Below are 18,665 nucleotides of genomic sequence, written 5' to 3'. Positions count from 1 at the left end.
CTGTTCTCACCAGCCTCCCAATTTGGGTTAGACCTAGTGGTTTCATCACTAGAAGACTGTCAGAGAAAAAGTCAGACAAGTTTGAGAAATGTGTTTCACTTTTTTTTTTTTTTTTTGCAAGGAAGTACAGCTTGGGTAGAGCTGGGCTTCCAGAGCACCAACAGAAGGCGGTATTCCTACTTCACGTGGGGCTGTGGGGCACACAGTGATTCTGTGGGCAGTTCCAGTGAAAAGCCACCTTTATTAGGAGACACGGGGGAGGCCCGTTTCTCACGTCTTACCTTGGCACGCAAAGGTTTCAGGACGTGCCCATAATGCATGGCCTTCAGGCTTGTCTGGGAACGCTGGCTTTTGAGAATGGAAGCTTTTCTGGGCTACCTGGTGTGCTGGCAGAGTGGACGTGCTGAGGCAGAGGGAAAACTGCGTTTTTCTGTCTCTGTCATGAAGGCTTATGGCGCAGGTTTGGCCGGAAGTGGGTGAGTGAGCAAAGCCATCTGCCCTACATACACTCCGCACCTTCACTCGCCTCTAACGTTTTGTCGGGAGATCGTTTCCAAAAGCCTTGTTCTTTTGCCAGCAGACAATTCCAAATAAATTTCTCTGTCACTGTTTGATAGTGACATTCACAGACCCATTGTCATTCTTACAGAATGGGTGTTATCGGTAAGTTTTATGGGATCCTATAAAAAAGTAAGACGTCAAATAGTTCTCTTTATCAAATTTCACTATGGCCTCTGTTTTATGAAAATCTCTGTACTTCTCAAATTTCAGGGGAAATTCATTCTAACATATAATTATGGCAACCACAGTTATGGATTAAATAGGGACACCATAGAAGCTATTGCAAGAGATGGATTAGCGAGCTGCGTTCACATGGAAATAGAAGTAAGTGGTTTTCTTTCCATCAACTGATTTTTTAATGTGCGCGTATTTGTATATTTATATTTGGGGTTGGGAGGGGCTATGTGGGGAGCACACTGCTGGGCACAAGGAGAATGAGTAAGGAAGTGTGAGAGTTTGTTTACAAGTATCGGGTTGGCCCAAAAGTTTGTTTTTTTGCGTACAATGGCTCTCTAGTTTCACTTTAACTTCATTGGAAACAATTTTGTTAGCTTGAATCGTGACAGCTGTTGTATCAGCGTGCATTCAAAACTGGTGAATTTTTGTGCAGCCATTTTGATATTGAAGATGCACAACATTTTTGGTGTATTATACTTTATTATTTCCAGAAAGGTAAAAACACAAAAAAAGATTTGTAGTCTGTTTGGAGAAGCTGCTGTGACTGATCGAACATATGAAAAGTGGTTTGTGAAGTTTCCCAATCCTGCTGACATTTCAGCCAAATAGTTCCCTGCTATGGGGCTGTCTCGTGCATTGGAAGACGTTTAGCGGTGCCCGTGGCCTCCACCCACTAGAAGCCAATGGTGGGAGAGAGCTGACACACTCAAAATATCAAAATCAATGAAGTTATTGGCAAAAATGAGAAATGTATCTTTTATTTTATGGAAAAAAACAGTAGGTTTTTTGGGCAACCCAGTAGTATGTGAGAGGAAAGACAGGTGAAAAATTAAGTGACAGATTTAGATCCCAAAACAAGAAATGCAATGCACGATACATGTATGAGCAAAGCTGCCACTCAAGGATGATTTTCTAAGTGATTTTCTGACTAAATTAGCCTTTCTCTCCTGAGAGCCTGGTCTCTGTTTCTGTAAAGTGGTGTTAGATAAAGGCTGATCCTTACCAGGTGTGGAACTGGTCCCCTGTCCCCATGAGACAATAATGGCTCTGTATACTGGGCCTTGTTCCTTCGTTCTTCACGGGGGACGTGTGACCTGTGTTGTCATTTGACTCCGCTTGTTCACTGCTCGCGGTACTCGCGTTCTTTTGGCAAGTTAGGCTGGCAGAGTTCGGGCGGCGGTCCTCCCTCCGAGGGTCTTCCCTGTCGGAGGCATGCACGTTTCCCACGGGGCAGGTCCCCAGTACAAGCATGGGTATCCCACTCGCGGGGTTAAAAACGTGTGGTTCTGCTCACTGAACCTTCAAAGGCAGCTGGGTTTTTTTGTTTTCAGGTTGCGTTCACTGACTGACACCTCTGTGGTCGGGAAAACAAATGATAATAAAAGCGATTCCATTTGCCCAAACTTACAGAAAGCCCTGGGCACGTCTGGTATACCTTTACCACGGACCAAATCTTCCTTAAAACTCTGTTCCCCATAACTTCATGGAGCAGGCCACTGAGATTCCTTTTTGGCTCCTTGCGTGGGCATAGGTTTTGGCTGGCGCCAGAGAAATGGGTCACATTTCTTCCAACTCATTACTTTCCCGAACTTCACAATCCCACGAGCCTAATCTGTCTGCATGTGATTGGTTTTGCATCATTAAGGAGGTCTTCCTTGTTTTTAGACTAATAAGAAACAAAAGGCCTTTTCCTGAAAGTATTTCCCTTGAACAACAGAAAAACAAAAGCTAATGCACTTCTGGAAGCACCAAACCGCTCCAGTCCCTTGCATTCGCCTGTTTCTGGTCCAGGGGTTCTCTGGGTGCTGGCTCACGTTCTGCTGCTTTCCTCGCCGAGAGCTCTCTCCTGCTCGTCTCCAAGAGGTTGCGTCTATAAATCAGGTTTTATTCCCCTGATTCTGTCCAGCGAAAGCCTTTTTTCCAAACCACTCTTTGTCATTGACTCCTTTAGAAACTGTTTTTTTTTAAGAGCCTGTATGTCTTCCCATGAATTTTTTTTATTTTTTTAAAATATATTTTATTGATTATACCATTACAGTTGTTCTATTCCCCCCCTTCAATCCCTTCCACCCACACACTCCCTCCCCCACCATTCTGCCCCCCTTAGTTTATAACCACGTGTCTCAAGTTCTTTGGATTCTATATTTCCCCCACTATTCTCGCCCTCCCCCTATCTATCAATTATCTATTTTCTACCTACCGTCTATGCTATTTTCTTTGCCTTATCCCCCCTTCTCCCCCTCCCACCCCCCTGTTTCTAACCCTCCATGTGTTCTTCATTTCTATGGTTCCACTCCTGATCTAGCTGTCCTCTTGGTTTGCTTTTGTTTTAGGTGTGGTTGTTAATAACTGTGTGTTTGCTGTCCTTTCACTGTTCATATTTTTCATCTTCTTTTTCTTATATAAGTCCCTTTAGCATTTCATATAATAAGGGCTTGGTGATGATGAACTCCTTGAACTTGACCTTATCTGAGAAGCACTTTATCTGTCCTTCCATTCTAAATGAAAGTTTTGCTGGATAAAGCAATCTTGGCTGTAGGTCTTTGGATTTCATGACTTGGAATACTTCTTTCCAGCCCCTTCTTGCCTGTAAGGTCTCTTTTGAGAAATCCGCTGACAGTCTGATGGGTACTCCTTTGTAGGTGACTGTCCCCTTATCCCTTGATGCTTCTAGGATTCTCTCCTTCATTTTGGTCTTGGCTAATGTAATTATGATGTGCCTTGGTGTGTTCCTTCTTGGGTCCAACTTCTTTGGCACTCTCTGAGCTTCCTGGATTTCCTGGAAGTCTATTTCCTTTGCCAGACTGGGGAAGTTCTCCTTTATTATTTGTTCAAATATGTTTTCCACTCGTGGCTGTTTCTTTCCCCCTTCTGGTACCCCTATAATTCGGATGTTGGAACGTTTAAAGATGTCCTGGAGGTTCCTAAGCCTCTCCTCATTTTTTTGAATTCTCATTTCTTCATTCCTTTCTGGTGGGATGTTTTGTTCTTCCTTCTGGTCCATTCCATTGATTTGAGTCCCCGTTTCCTTTCCATCACTATTGGTTTCCTGTGCATCTCCCTTCATTTCAATTAGTTTAGCCTTCATATATTCCTCTAATTTGTGACTTTGTTCCTCTAATTTGTGACTATAATCTACCAGTTCTGTGAGCATCCTGATAAATAGTGTCCTGAATTGTGCTTCTGAGAGGCTGGCAATTTCTTGGTCGCTGAGAGTTATTGGCTCTTGGACTTTGAGTTCTTCTTGTGCCATCTTTCGGGTTGTTCGTGCCTGTTCCATAGCAGGATCAGAGCCCTAAAATGTTCACTAGAACAGGGCAACTAAGTCGCTGGGTTGTGACGTTGTATGTGGGGGCGGGGTCAAAGAGAGACAATGGCTCTCACCGGTATTGCAGGGCAACTAAGTCGCTGGGTTGTGACGCTGTATGTGGGGGCGGGGTCAAAGAGGGACTATGGTGTCCTGTCCGCCGCCTGCCGCCACGGCCCTCACCAGTGCCGCAGTTGCTGCCGTCACCTGGCTCACGAGTTTCGTCCCACTGCTCGCAAGTGTGCCACCGCCGTCAGCCCTCGCCCCCTGGGGCCTGCGTGGTCTGTCTCACTGTGCGCGAATATGCGTCCGCGGTCTGCCCCGCACCCCAACTGGTTCCCGTCTGTCTGCGCGCCTGGGTCGGGGGCCCTGTCCTGCCCGACCCTGCTCGCTGCTGGCTCCGCCCCTCTTACCGTCCCCATTGAACAGTTAGATGTAGTCGGACTTCCGTATAATTCAATTTTCTGTCCTTTGGTTGTGTCTTTGTTTCTCCAAACCTTTGTTTTATTCAAACTTGGTTGTGGGAGAAGGCACAGTGTTTCCACCTATGCCTCCATCTTGGCGGAAGTCCTTCCCATGAATTTTTAAAACAAGGGTTTTACATACTGAGTTAAACTGTTGGTGATAGAATCAAGCCGGAAGGAATGTAGCGACGTCCGTTTAGAAGAACACTTTCAGCTTGCCAGTGAGGAAATGGGTGCTCGGGCAGCATGAGGGTTTGCACGGCGTCTGCAACTGGACTGCTGCAGGCGTGACCCAGCCCCCAGGTCGGCACACCACTAATGCCGTAGCTGCCCCTGCTTCCTGCTGGGAGCTCCGGACATCCTTAGCTTGGCCTTTCTGGGCTCTGGAGGCTGAAATGGGTGACTGGTGGAGGAACAGGAGGTGTCCCAAGGAGATGACAGGGGGGTCACAGAGGAGCCTTTTCTCTCCAGTAAGAGCTCTCTGTCCTGCTGCTGCAGGGATGACTTTTGAAACGTAGAACTGATACGACTTTTCAGTAATAAAGATGCAGCACTTCCGTGAGCGTACCTATTTGGATCTCGTGGTTTTCTTTTTTGAGAATCATATTCGTTAGCATGATTCATTCGGTAGTCGAATGCTGGTCCGGCCGCCCACCGCTGTGAAAGCCCAACTTACGGGACAGGCACTGGTGAAGGAGAGAGCTTTATTCGAATGTCAGCAATCTGAGAGGGTGGGGAACCCATGTCTCAAAGCCCACCTTCACACCTCAGTGCAGGCAGGGGTTTTGTGAGGAGGAAGAGGGGAGGCCGAACAAAGGGCTCAAGGGGTGGGGCTGGAAAGTCCTCTACGTGCAGACGAGCACAGTCCATTCTGATAAGGACCTCGACCCTGGTCAAGGGACGTTTTATGGCATCCTGGTTTTATGTCATTCTGGCTTTACAGTGGAAGGTCAGCGAATCCCCTAGAGCTGGGGTGCCTCAGAGTTTGCATTTTTTGAAGTTCGTTCCTAGGATACTTAGGCAAACATGCTGTTCATCTACAAGCTCCATATTAGTCAATCAGCACTTACAGAAACAATATCAAAAGAATGGGGGGCGGGCCACAGTTCCCCACCGTTAGAATTACTCACTGTTAGAGGATACCAGGTCGAATGAAATGTTGTATCTGCAAAGATAATTTAGTGTCTAATGAACAGGGGGAAGGAATCCAATCTTGAGATATTTATAGGAAAATAATAGCTTATATACAGATAAAAGAAATCATTCAGTGCAATACTACTTATTATACCTTATGTTGCCAGACACCTCCAGAATGAATTGTGGATCTGTTTCTGATTTATCTTTTTTTTTTAACGGATAGGGTGTGAGAAGTTTGAAGTACACCTATTTTGAGCCTCGGTATATCCTGGTGGTGCCCATGGACAAGAAGAAGTACGAGGGATACTTACGGAGAAAAGGGCTATTCAGTCGCGCGGAAATTGAATTTGCTGTTTCCAGAGTGGACCCTTATATTAAAGTTAATCAAGAATTTCCGGGATATTTTGATGCAGTAATCAATGCAGGTTGGTGACTTTCAGCAAAGTTTTATTTCTGAAGTGCCAGAGCACTGGGGAAGAACCCGCTGCAGAGTGCCTTGCTATAGTTGATGGAATGCAGTTACTTGTGGCTGCAGGACTGAGGTCCCTGTGTCCTTGTTGAATGTCTGCCAGGGGTTTGGCCTCAGAGGCTGTTCCCATGCCCTGTCCACGTGATGGGCAGTCTTAGAACGCTGCCTACCACAATATTCATAAAATTAAAAAGAGCTAAAAATATCAGTGTCCTCAACAGTTGCAAATTGACTGTATTTTGGTAGGATTCTGCTGCTTTAAGGCACACACTCTCATTTACTGCAGATGACCTGGATGTTGCCTACCAACAGCTGAGTCAGCTCATTAGAGAATACCTCGGATTGCATGAGGAACCTGCCAAGACTTTGGCTCCAGCTGCAGGTACTATCCTAGCCATTTAGTGCCAGAACTTCTGAGCATGTGAGGAGGGAAGAGCAAATCTTTGAGCTGTTATTTGAATACTCGTCGACTCACGCTGGTTCTAACTACTTAATCCCCACACTTCCTCTGAGGCCATCGTCCCCACAGATGAGTCCCGCTCTGGGCTGGTACCTCTGCTTGTGTTGGTGGCCATAATGGAACTCAGAGGACTTCGCTTCGGGGACTTGCTGAGCGGTGTCTGTCAGGTCGGCAGTAGATGAGGCATGGTCATCAGCCCTGTGGGTCAGAGCTGAGCCTTCCACNTACCAACAGCTGAGTCAGCTCATTAGAGAATACCTCGGATTGCATGAGGAACCTGCCAAGACTTTGGCTCCAGCTGCAGGTACTATCCTAGCCATTTAGTGCCAGAACTTCTGAGCATGTGAGGAGGGAAGAGCAAATCTTTGAGTTGTTATCTGAATACTCGTCGACGCACGCTGGTTCTAACTACTTAATCCCCACACTTCCTCTGAGGCCATCGTCCCCACAGATGAGTCCCCCTCTGGGCTGGTACCTCTGCTTGTGTTGGTGGCCATAATGGAACTCAGAGGACTTCGCTTCGGGGACTTGCTGAGCGGTGTCTGGCAGGTCGGCAGTAGATGAGGCGAGGGGTCATCAGCCCCGTGGGTCAGAGCTGAGCCTTCCACCCTGACCCTTCCCTTAGGGTCCCCTGAGGTGGTGTTCTGCATGGCCGGTTTGTATTTAGTGTTCTATTGGTTCAAGACATTTCTTCCCCATTCCCTTTGCATTGCCCTTGTCCTCAAAAGGTTGCAGCACAGAGCACAGTGGGAAAACACAGGCCAGAGCCTGTGAGCCCAGTCCTGGCCCTGCTGCTGAGCTGGTCAGAGCTTCACTTTACTGTCCTGCTAAAGGGATGGAATGCTCCCCACTGGCCTCATGGATCATGTGTGAGCTGCAATGGTGTAGGATGTATAAGAGTGCATCTCCTTGGAATCTGGGATCCTAAAGCCCTGAATTAGAATTTTGGTGCATGAATAATTTGAAATGTGCTTAAAAGTTTTCCCCAAATCCACCTCACGCACACTAAAAGGGCTACTATTTAAAAACAAACAAAAAACATGTGTTGGCGAGCATATAGAGAAATGGGGAGTGTAAAATGGTGCAGCTGCTCTGAAAAATGATACGGTGGTTCCTCAAAAAATGAAAAATAGAATTACCATATAACCCAGCAATCCCTCTTCTAGGTCTGTACCTCCCAAAGAGGTGAAAGGGGGATTTGAACAGGTATGTGTACACCTGTGTTCATAGCAGCATCACTCCCAATAGCCAAAAGGTGGAAGCAACCCATGTGCCCCCGAAGCGTGAGTGGGTGAACGGCACATGCTATACGTGTGCAATGGAACACCGTCCACCTGTAGAACAGGAAGAAATTCTGACACATGCTACAACACAGGTAAACTTTGAAAACAGCATGCTAAGCGAAAGACGCCAGTCACAAAACCATGAAAACTGTACGCGATGGCTCTGCAGGTGTGAGGTACCTGGGGTGGTCCACCTCACGGAGACAGAAAGCGCAGTGGTGGTTGCCAGGGGCTGGGCGAGCACCGACCGGCAGTCAGTGTGCACTGGGTGCAGATTTCAGTTTTACACGATGAGAAAGGTCTGCAGGTGGATGGTGGTGCCAATGGAAAAGTTCACAACAGTGTGCATGTACTTACTGCCAGTGAATTGTGCACTCTCAAAGTGGCTGACATGGCAAATGTCACATGATGTGTACTTTACCGCCGTAATAATGGAAACAGAAGGCCCTCCGGTGGACTGAACCACCTTCACCTGTCCCTACAGTGAAATGATAGCCCCAGGCTCTCGCTGCTGTGGCAATGGGCCGCAGCCTTGTGGGCACTCGTGGTGTCGATCCCTCGTGACTCTGACCTGACCAAGGGAGACTTGGCCTGCCACCTTGCATCACGCTTTCACCAGAGTTAAAGTGGGCTGGGTGCCCCTGGCAGTCTGAAATGAAGGCAGATGACACCGGTAACACCCAGGCAATGACAGCTTTTCCTTCGCCATGGGTCTCTTAGGAGACGAGTGATGGGAGTGTGATCTCCTGCAGATAATGTCCCTGAGGAGAGTGTGCCCTGGCTGAGTGTGGGCAGGAGCCGAGGGCTGGGCCCCACCTACATTTTGGGGGTGTTAGGTTAGGAGCTCGCTGCTCCAATTCTTCGCATGGGGCATGGGCGCTTTAGCAAGGCCAGCCCATCACAAAGATAGCGGTGTGGTCTATTTAATGAGCCTTCCATCGCTTGGCGTAAGTTTCTCTGGAGGAAACCTGCCTCCCTTGGCTTTAAATCTTGGCCAACCCAGCAACCTTCTGGTCTTTAATTTGGTCCCCCCGGGTGGACCTGTCCCTGTGGGGACTGTCCCTGACGTTGGAACACCCTGCCCTGCTCCCCGAGCCAGGGCCATCTCCCATTGTAAATTAATAAGTTGGCGTTGTGGCTTGTAAATCAGCCCCTTGTGGGTTTGGATAAACAGGAGTCATTCCCCCGGGCCTGACCGGTGCTGAGTAATGGAGAAGAGCCCGAGTCTGAGTCAGTAGCTTGGGGGGGGGGGAACCTCTGAGGGTAGCACATGGGCAGGGCTCTGTCTCCACAGCCAGTGAGACTCCGTGTCTCTGTCTTGTCTCCTTCCCCCACACCCTGCAACCTCAGAAACTTGGGCCACCCTGCCCCATTGCCACTGACAGAATTAATAGACCAGATACGGTGTGTGAGGAAAATGGACTCCCGTTTTCTTTAAAGATGTGATAAAACTACATTTTTGTACTGATCAGGTTAGCCCTGTCTGACTTACTGAAAAGAATGAATTATAGAATTGGTAAGATCTCAGATCTTTTAATAACTGAAATAGGGCCCGTTATTGACTGATAGAATTCCATCTTTTAAAAAAGTCAATGGGAGTGTTTCTGATTAATATATCAGATCGCTAACCTCAACGGCCCCAGTGTTTCCAGCAGGTTTAGTATTTTAGAAAGTAATGGGTTTTTCTTAAGAAGCCAAACACTTTACCTTATTTATACAGTTAATCTGTGGAGGAAGTTTTATTTTTTTGTTTTTTTGTTTTTATTCAGTTGATGGTTTACAGATGAACTTGACTTAGTGGAGGCCAAACATTATTCAAGCCAGTATTAAAAAACTCTCATTAACATAGTCCTTATTCTAAGTGTTTATACTCTTTCCAGTGGCCCACGAGGAGAGCCAGTGGCCTGTATGAGTTTCAGGGCCAGGAGGTGCTGCCAAGAAGCAGCGGGCCAGGCGGGTGCAGGGTCACTGCAGGGGATGGGCCCGCCTGAATCACCTAGAAGCCACCGGCCTGACTCCCAGCAGGTGCCACCGCCGGTCCTGCTCGCTCTCCCCTCTCTGCCCAGCTTGGGGCTGGGTCACTCTGATTTTAGTGTCCATAGTTTAGGTATAGTCATGCACATACTTACGTTATTTGTACAAGCAGAATGCCTAGAAACAAAAATCAATAATTTCAGCATAGCGGAATATTTTATATAGGCGTCCGGCAGAAGTAAGACCTGCTTGAGTGTGCTTGGTAGGGTAATGGTATGGGCGTGATAATTTATAGTTTTAGTTTGAACGTTTCACCCAGAAGGCCATGTGGTGCATTTGAGTGTGATACTGTTATGTTACAGTATCACACGCTTATGATTTTGTAATAAAAATGGGGTGTTAGTAGTGCTGGACCCTCTATGTTGAATATATATATAAAATGGAGCTATGAAAGGTAAGAGGGGGAAATAAAAACTTGTAAGATTCTGGGAAACTCAGCTTTCTCTGCACAGTTAGAAAACAGGGCTAGGAGCAGCAAGCCTTACTTTGTGGCCTCAATGTCACCCATAATGATCCGTTTAGAGACACCTCCTGAACTCCCGTTTTCCCTTAGAAAAACCCGCTCTGGGTAGCATTAGAGAGCGTGACCGGAGTCCGGCCCCCAGAACGGAGGCGCCCCCAGTGCGGGCGGAGCCTCTGTAGTGGGTCCGGCTTCCCCACAAGCAGAAACCTGGTGGCCGACAGCATTCTTCTCGTAGACACAGGGATCCCAAGTCAGTGCTCCCTGAAAATTATTCCCAGACATGTGACGTGATACTGGATGATTGCGTCTTGAATGGTTCTTTGTTGCTGATTTGTAACCGAGGGTGCGGTCTCAGTTTCTCTGTGATGGTGAGTGCGGCCCACGGGGGTAAAGTGAGCCCCAGCCCGTAGCTTCTGAGGATAGCAGGCCCACCAGTCTGGCCCCAGAAGTATAAACCTTCATGAGTGGAGAGACGAATTGAATTTTTATTTAATGCATGTATAAAGTGGTAACTTCAGGTACAGAGTGATTATAAACCCTTGAGATCTTAAGATATACCATTAATTAAATATATATATATATATATATATATATATGTCAATTAAGGTACAGAATTGTCTTATTTTTCCCTCATAGCAATGCAGGTAAATGTTCATTTCTAAAGTATGAAGACTAAAAAAATCCTGAGTAAACAATATAGTTTGTACAAAATGAAGAAAAACCCACTTCATTCCCAGCTCAGTGCAAGGTCTCTCTCTGCCCTCCATATGCCTCTACCCAGCCTGTTTCTGGAATAGCTGGTGCTTCCAGGAAAGCTTTTAAAAGCAGATCCAACTTCCACCCTAAATTCTCACTGTAGAGATCATAAAATTAATTTTATTTGCAAATCATTTTTCAGAATTCTGACTAATGACAGAGGAAAATGATGGTGATAAGTCAAATGGGAAATTGGTCAATTTACCAGTCCATAAAGTGGGGCCTTTATTGCTAATAAAGGGCATGGTAGCATTTGCCAAATTATATGAACTGTTAAATTGTGAAAGTGTGTGTGTGGGGGTGGGGGATCCTTGTACGTCTGAGTGTGGGAAATCAGTTTCCTTCAGCTTCAGGTTTCACCCTTCTTACATTGCTCTAGTTTTACCGTGGAAAACAATAGCATGAAATTTGCCATTTTAACCCTTGTAAATGTGCAACTTAGTGTCATTACTTCACTCACAGTGTTGCCTAACCAGCACTACTACCTGTTCCCAAAATTTTGCATCACTGAAAAGAAAAACTCTGGATCCGCTAAGTACTAACTCCTTCCTCCCCAGGCCCTGGTACCTCTAACCTATTTTCTGTCTCTCTGAATTTGCCTATTCTAGATACTTTCACTATGATTATATTTTTATTTTGAATGTTTGTTTGTTTGTTTATTTATTGTTCAAGTACAGTTTTCTGTCTTTTACTCCCATCCCAGCCCACTTCCCCCTGTGCTCCCCCCTCCCTCTCATTTCCACCCCCCTTAGTTTTTGTCCAGGTATTCTTTATACTTGTTCCTGTAAACCCTTCCCCTTTTCCCCTAAAATTCCCACCCCTCTTCCCTCTGGTCCCTGTCAGCCTGTTCTCTATTTCAGTGTCTTTGGTTATATTTTGCTTGCTTATTTGTTTTGTTGTTTAGGTTCCTGTTAAAGGTGAGATCATATGGTATTTGTCTTTCACCGCCTGGCTTATTTCACTCAGCATAATGCTTTCCAGTTCCATCCGTGCTGTTGCAAAGGGTAGGAGTTCCTTCTTTCTTTCTGCTGCATAAAATTCCATTGTATAAATGTACCATAGTTTTCGAATCCATTGACTTTTTTACTGATGGGCACCTAGGTTGCTTCCAACTCTTGGCTATTGTAAATTGTGCTGCTATGAACATTGGGGTACATAGGTTCTTCTGGATTGGTGCTTCAGGGTTCTTAGGATATAATCCTAGCAGTGGAATTGCTGGGTCAAGAGGCAGATACATTTTTAGTTTTCTTAGAAAATTCCACACTGTTTTCCATAGTGGTTGTACCAGTCTGCAATTCCACCAACAGTGGACCCGAGTCCCCTTTTCCCCACACCCTCTCCAACACTTGTTATTTGTTGTTTTGTTTATGATGGCTATTCTGACCAGTATAAAGTGGTATCTCATTGTGGTTTTAATTTGCATCTCTCTGATAGCTAGCGATATTGAGCATTTCATGTGTCTGTGGATCCTCTGTATGTCCTCCTTGGTGAAGTGTCTGTTCAAGTCCTTTGCCCACTTTTTAATTGGGTTGCTTGTCTTCTTAGAGTGGAATCACGTGAGTTCTTTGTATATTTTGGAGATTAACCCCTTGTCTGAGGTATCATTGGCAAATATGTTTTCCCATACAGTTGGTTCTCTTTTTATTTTAATACCATTTTCTTTAGCCACGCAGAAGCTTTTTATTTTGATGAGATCCCATTGTTTATTCTTTCCTTTATATCCCTTGCTCTAGGGGACATATCAGTAAAAATGTTGCTGCATGAAATGTCTGAGATTTTTCTGCCAATGTTCTCCTCTAGCACTTTAATGGTATCACGACTTATATTCAAGTATTTTACCCACCTTGAATTTGTTTTGGTGTTGGGTGTAAGTTGGTGCTCAAGTTTCATTTTTTTGTACGTAGCTGTCCAGTTCTCCCAGCACCATTTGTTGAAGAGGCTATTTTTACTCTATTTTATGTTTCTGCTCCCTTTGTCAAATATCAATTGCCCATTCAGTGTGATTATATTTTGTTTTAATCTGTTTCTTGACTAAAGTTGTATTGTAATTTATGAGCCATATAAACTAGGGAAAGAAAAATGTTGAACAGGGCTACCCCCTAGGAACCGCACCCAGAGGCAAGCTCCTCCCAGTCCCCCTCCGCTCCCCACACCCCCACAGAAGTGTTTGGTTCCACGGGATGCACGGGACGTGCACCTGCCCCAGAAGGTTCAGTGAGAACCCTGAGCAGTCCAAGCTCAGCGTGCCTTGTGGCGGAGAGGAGCTGGTGGTGACGAGCCTGATTCCCTTCTGCGGATGGACCACCCTGGGGTCCCTCGGCGGTCTGATTTGGGTGGAGTCTGTAAGTTTTGGGTCTCCCAGGAAGAGAGCTGAGCTGAATCCCTTCAAGGCTGTTGCAGTCCACTGACCTCGCAGAGCCGCGGCCTGCAGACAGTTAGGGCGATGTTGGGACCATGGGCGTGTATCAGGCTGCTATCATACACAAGTGCTTGCTGGGGTAGCAGTGTCCAGAGGACTGTCCCTGAGCCCAGAGTCACCCAGAGAACTCGCTGTTGTGGTGAACAAAAGAAGCAACCCGGATCTGTTCTCCCCCTGCCCCTCCTTCCACCCCCCCCCATACTTATTTACAGAGAGCCAGCCAAGCTGCTTGCACCTGGCCGGTGACCTGCAGTGACCTGATGTGGCCTGATGTGACTCGTCCCAGAGCTCACAATTTGAGGAGACCGCCACTAACCAAGGGCACAGATGAGACTTTATGTGGCTTAGATGTCTGTCTAGTTGCTGCCATCCAATGTGACATTGACCTTTAAAAGGTTGTTAAATTTGAATCTCATTTGCTGAGAAAATTTCCTTGCCACTCTCAGACCTGGATATAAATTTTGGTTCTGTGAATAAGCCCCTTTATGTCTGCTTATTAACATTCCTGTTTTCAGTGGACAAATATTGTTCTAAGTTCCTCTCGATAAGAGGATTCCAGGCCCACAGTATCTGCAAGGAGAAGGGGTGGTTATCTTCTTCCATATGTGTAATTTTATGCTTTTCAAGGGCCTACGTGCATCAAAAAAAAGAAAGATATTCTTTGTTATTAATTTCTAAAGTTAGATAGTCATAGTTGTTGACATATTTTCAGCTAACTTCTTTTTATGTCAAAGCAGGAGACCCCTCTAACAAGAAGACTCCCTCTGGGGTACCAGCACACCTGGTTCCTTCCCCAAGGCGCCTGGCAAAACTGCAAGCAGATGGTCGGATACCAGAGCATCTCTCTGGGATGCAGGTTTATGCACAGGCCCCTGAGAACCAGACCCTGGCTCCCTCCCAGAACCAGGAGCTGACGAAGGAGGGGGCAGCCCCTTCCAAAGAGCTTTCTCCTGACAGTCACGTCAGTGCCGAGCCTCCTGCACAGCAGAGCCCCAAAGTTCTCAGTATTTCCCACCAGGCCGAAGACCAGAAGGCCGGGGATGTTCTCCCTGAAGGTGGGGCCGAGACCTCCGAGACAGTAGCAGGTGAAGAAGGGCAGGCGTCCACTCCGCACCCTGACCCACCTCCAGTCCACAGCCCTCTGCAGGACCGGGATGAAGAATCGGGGGAGGTCAGGGAAACTGCCACTGACCCGCCCCCTTCAGAACCTCCACAGGGGTGTGACCCCACGTCCCTCAGCCTCCAGAGATCCCAGGATGAGGAGACCAAGTCGGCCAGTCTGCCACCAAGACAGCCTCCCGACCCTGATGGGGCAGAAGTGCCCAGACCATCTCTGGGAGATTCCCAGCGCCCTCTGGAGGAGGGGAGCCCTGAAGTCACAGGTGCCCAGGTCACCACTCCATACCCAGGCCCGCCACATCCCCAAGACCCCACAAACAGCAAACAGACCCAGGACAGGGAAGACGCAGCGACTTCGCTTTCCAGAAGCCGGCTGGCTCCCACCAGGCTGCCCCAGCCTCGGGTCCTTGCTCCCCTCCAGAGTCGGAGGCCCACCCCCAAACTCCCCTCCCCCAATAGGGAGGAGGCTCCAGAAACAGCCTCAGACCAAACCGTGACGCCCTCGCCGAGGCCACCGCCAGCTCAGGAAGGCGACCCCGGTAAACTGCCTCTCATCAGCCCTCCCCACCCCAAACCACCGCCCCACCTGAGCCCCCATCTGCACCACAGTCCTCAGCAGGTCCAGGGAGAGACAGTCAGGGAGGTGAAACTCCCTCTGATCAGCCCTCCCACGCAGGAGCCCGCGCCACAGCCGGCCCCTGCCCCACCACAGGAGGAGGACACTCCAGGGGTCAGGCTCCCTCGCCTGCCCACGCCCTCGGTGGAAGGGCCACCACCTCCGAACTCCAGGGCGCGTCCGGAGGCAGGGCCTGTAAAGGAGAGGCCAGCGCCCAGGGCAGGCCGCACCTCCAGCAAGAAGGTTCCAGGGGTGCAGCCCTCACCCCCAAACCAAGAGCCGGTGCAGCAGGTGGGAGCTAGGAAAAAAAAACTTCCTGTGCGAAGGGAGACGCCTAAGGGACCAGCACACCTGAAACAGGTGCCGTCTGGAAGCCACCAGACGGCCTCACAGCCACAACCCCGGAACAGAGCCACTCTCCCCAAGGGGGCCGCCCACCGGAGCCCCAGCCCCCCTCAGGGAAACCAGAGAAGCCAAGGCCACACGCCAGAAATTCCTGAGCCACTGCACATGGAACCGCTGCCTAGGGGGCCCCAAATGCTGGAAGAGGAAGAGGAAAAAGCACAATATTCCAAAAAAAAGGCCCGCGCCAACCTCCCCGCAAATGGCCCGGTTCAGAAGGTAGCTGTGTCCAAAAAAGGACCGTCTTTGAAAAGAGAGCGTTCTTCAGGATTATCTCAAAGTAAAACCACCCTCAGCAGGGACCAGCCGTCTCAAGAGGGCGAGGTTGCGCTCCAGGAGGCAAAGGCCTCCGCGGAGTGCACACCGACTGGTCCCGCTCCCACGGAGCGTCCGAGGAGAAAAGCAGAGGGTCAAGAGAGGGGACGACACTCTCAGGAGACAGGGCCTGCTGCAGACCTCCCAGGGCAGGACAGCGCAGCCCCCTCCCAGCAGCCTGTCGGGGAGACCAGTCAGGCCAGAGAGAGCTCTGTCCGCAGACACAGTGCTTCCAAGCAGCAAACCAAAGAGAAACGCACCCGAAAATATGGGGGAGCCCCGCAGGGGGAAAGCCCCACTGCACCCCAGGGTCAGCTGTCTGCCGAGGAGCAGGGCGGCCGGCAGGGACGGCTGCGGGCGAGGGGCAGTCAGAGCACCACGGTTTAACCGGGACAGAGGCCCCTGAAGAAGTGCCGCCCAGGATGGAAAGCTGTGGCCTGGACGTTGTGGGTTGGGACACGGACTTGCCCCTGCACTTGGAGCCAGCCTAGAAACAGGCCACCAGCACTGTCCAGCCCCTGGATTCCTAGAACCCACTGCAGTCCGTCTCTGCACCTCGGGGCCTCTTTGGCAGCTTGTCATCACATCCTGCGAGAGCAGCCCCCGTGAAGAGGCACCCCAGCCAGGAGTGCCCCCACCCCCGCCAACTGATAGCGTCAGTCAGGTCACAGGGATCTGTGTCGGCCAGGAGCCTGGTGTCAGACGCATGGGGACCCCAAGCAGTGCCAGCTCTGGTTGGGGTGGTGCTGTGTTGCTGTTCACTTCTGTTCTGCTCATTAGAAAAAATTGCTTCTGGATTAGCAAAGTCTCTCACGCCTCTTACGTCACCGAGGGGTCCAGAAGCAAGAACACTGAGAAAGGAAGAGTTTGCAGTTTCTGGTTTTTAGTTCACTGCCACCCCCTCTCCCACCCCCAGAGATTCCAAATCCACAGAAGATTTGTGGGAACCTTCTGAAGGGAAGAGGAAAAATTCTTGTCACGCGTGACACCGTGATCCAACGCTTTAGATGCTGACGGCACATATTGCTTTAAACTTACCTCTGTTTGAAACGTATTTCAAAATGAGTAGCTTCCTCTCTCTCTGAACAGGAGCCCTATGTAAATTAGCTTGTGCCTTCATTATGTGGAACCATCTGGTAGAATCGGTTAAAAGAATTAGTGGGGGAGAAGTTCAGGCGAATTTGCTTTCGTGCATTCCCACCATCAGGATTCTCTTGCTGGCCCGTGACAGGCGTCCAGCCCACCCAGCTTCTGTGAATGGCCCCAAAGCAGGTGGAGTATCTCGCTCAGCCAGACAGCGGGGAGGGCAGAGGGCAGGGAGACTGGGGAGCAGCTGCCGGACACAAGCTGCACCCTTGTCCTCTGCATGATTTTTGTCGTCTACCGGAAATCCTTGCCTTCTGGACTCTTGTCATCTCCTGGGCTCCCATCGGTTGTCATCGTGCCCTTTTTTCTCCACATGAGCTGTCTTCTCTTTGGTGCAAATGACTGCGTATCAGTTTCTGCGCGCTCACACTTCTCAAGCTTCACGTCGTATTTAACAACTGGCAGCTCTCACTCCTAGAAAACGATCAGCTAGGGTGTTCGTTCTTAAACCAGTCTACCCCGGCTGGGGACAGGGTCCTGCTTAGACGTACCCACTGTGCCCACTCCTGGAGTGTACGGAATCTGCCTTCCCAGAAGAGAGAACAACTGTGAGTGAGGCAGCCAACGCAAGTTTCAGCTCTTAGAAAGCTGCAAGGTGTTGATTGAATGCTTGTCACACTAAGTATGCAATGGCATGCGAAGTTGTGTTGGGCAGTCTGTATTTTACAAATGTAATCGACGACTATGTAAATGCCTGTATAAATGTGTCTTACCTTACACCAAAGGTACGTGTCCACACAATTGAATGTGTGTCCTTGTTATTTCAAGGACCATAGAGGAAATCAATATTTCCAAATCCATGATGTGGCGGTCCTGTCGTAAAACTAAAAGCCCGTGTTGTAACTCCCCTCTGGTTTATCTGGTTTGTCCAACGTGAAAGTAAGAAGGTGAATTTTAAGTGTATTGCTTATTTTGATTACATCAGTTCATTCAGCGAGCACCGATTGAGTACCTCCTATGTGCCAGACGCTATGAGAGTCGCTACATATAGTGAGATAATGAGGGCGCTTCGAGGAGCTCGCTCTTTAACGGAGGAGACAGTCAGCAGGGTTCACGCCAGCGCCATGGGATTTGGGCAGCCAGAGGCCCTGCAGCATACTGGCTAAGTTTAGCATCCAAGGGGCAAGAAAACGACCTGCTAACTTTTCCAGACTGTCATAAGGACACCTGAAGAACATAGGAGTATGGAGTATGGAAGTATGGAGTATGGATTCCGCATGGGGTATGGAAACTGAATCAGGAAACGGTTCCCAGAGGAGGGTGAACCTCAACTAAATCTTGGGGTGGCAGAGTTCGTCAGGGGCAGAGGGGACGGTTTCTGAAGAGCAAACATCACACGCCCAAGTATGAAGTCAGGCATAGCCTATGCTAATGGCCCAAAGCTCTAGGTATGTGTAAATTCAATGGGCCTTCTGAGCTATGCCCATGACCTGGGGAACGTGATCTCCCAAGGATGGGGAGGAGGTGTGTGGAGGGGTCAAATTTTTATCTTAGAGGTTTCCCTTTAAAGATGGTGTAGAAGACACATTTGAGAAAG

The 18,665-nt window shown here is 48.6% G+C and overlaps 1 protein-coding gene across 1 annotated transcript in view; it reads left to right on the top strand.

Annotated features, from left to right (window-relative positions):
- The window catches only part of LRGUK (leucine rich repeats and guanylate kinase domain containing), a 76,751-nt gene extending 58,452 nt beyond the window's left edge, over positions 1-18,299 (top strand). Inside the window, exons 13-16 of the mRNA XM_037049171.1 lie at positions 772-885; positions 5,870-6,071; positions 6,402-6,497; positions 14,265-18,299. Coding sequence (XP_036905066.1) covers positions 772-885; positions 5,870-6,071; positions 6,402-6,497; positions 14,265-16,369 — 2,517 coding nt within the window. The 3' untranslated portion in view covers positions 16,370-18,299. The remainder of the gene's footprint in view (positions 1-771; positions 886-5,869; positions 6,072-6,401; positions 6,498-14,264) is intronic.
- Positions 18,300-18,665: the final 366 nt, after the last annotated feature.

This window comes from Sturnira hondurensis, unplaced genomic scaffold (assembly GCF_014824575.4).
Source record: "Sturnira hondurensis isolate 20B ecotype Veracruz unplaced genomic scaffold, ASM1482457v3 Scaffold0006437, whole genome shotgun sequence".
Taxonomy (NCBI): Eukaryota; Metazoa; Chordata; class Mammalia; order Chiroptera; family Phyllostomidae; genus Sturnira; species Sturnira hondurensis.
The sequence above is the reverse complement of the archived record's forward strand: the minus strand, read 5'-3'. Positions and strand labels throughout refer to the sequence as shown.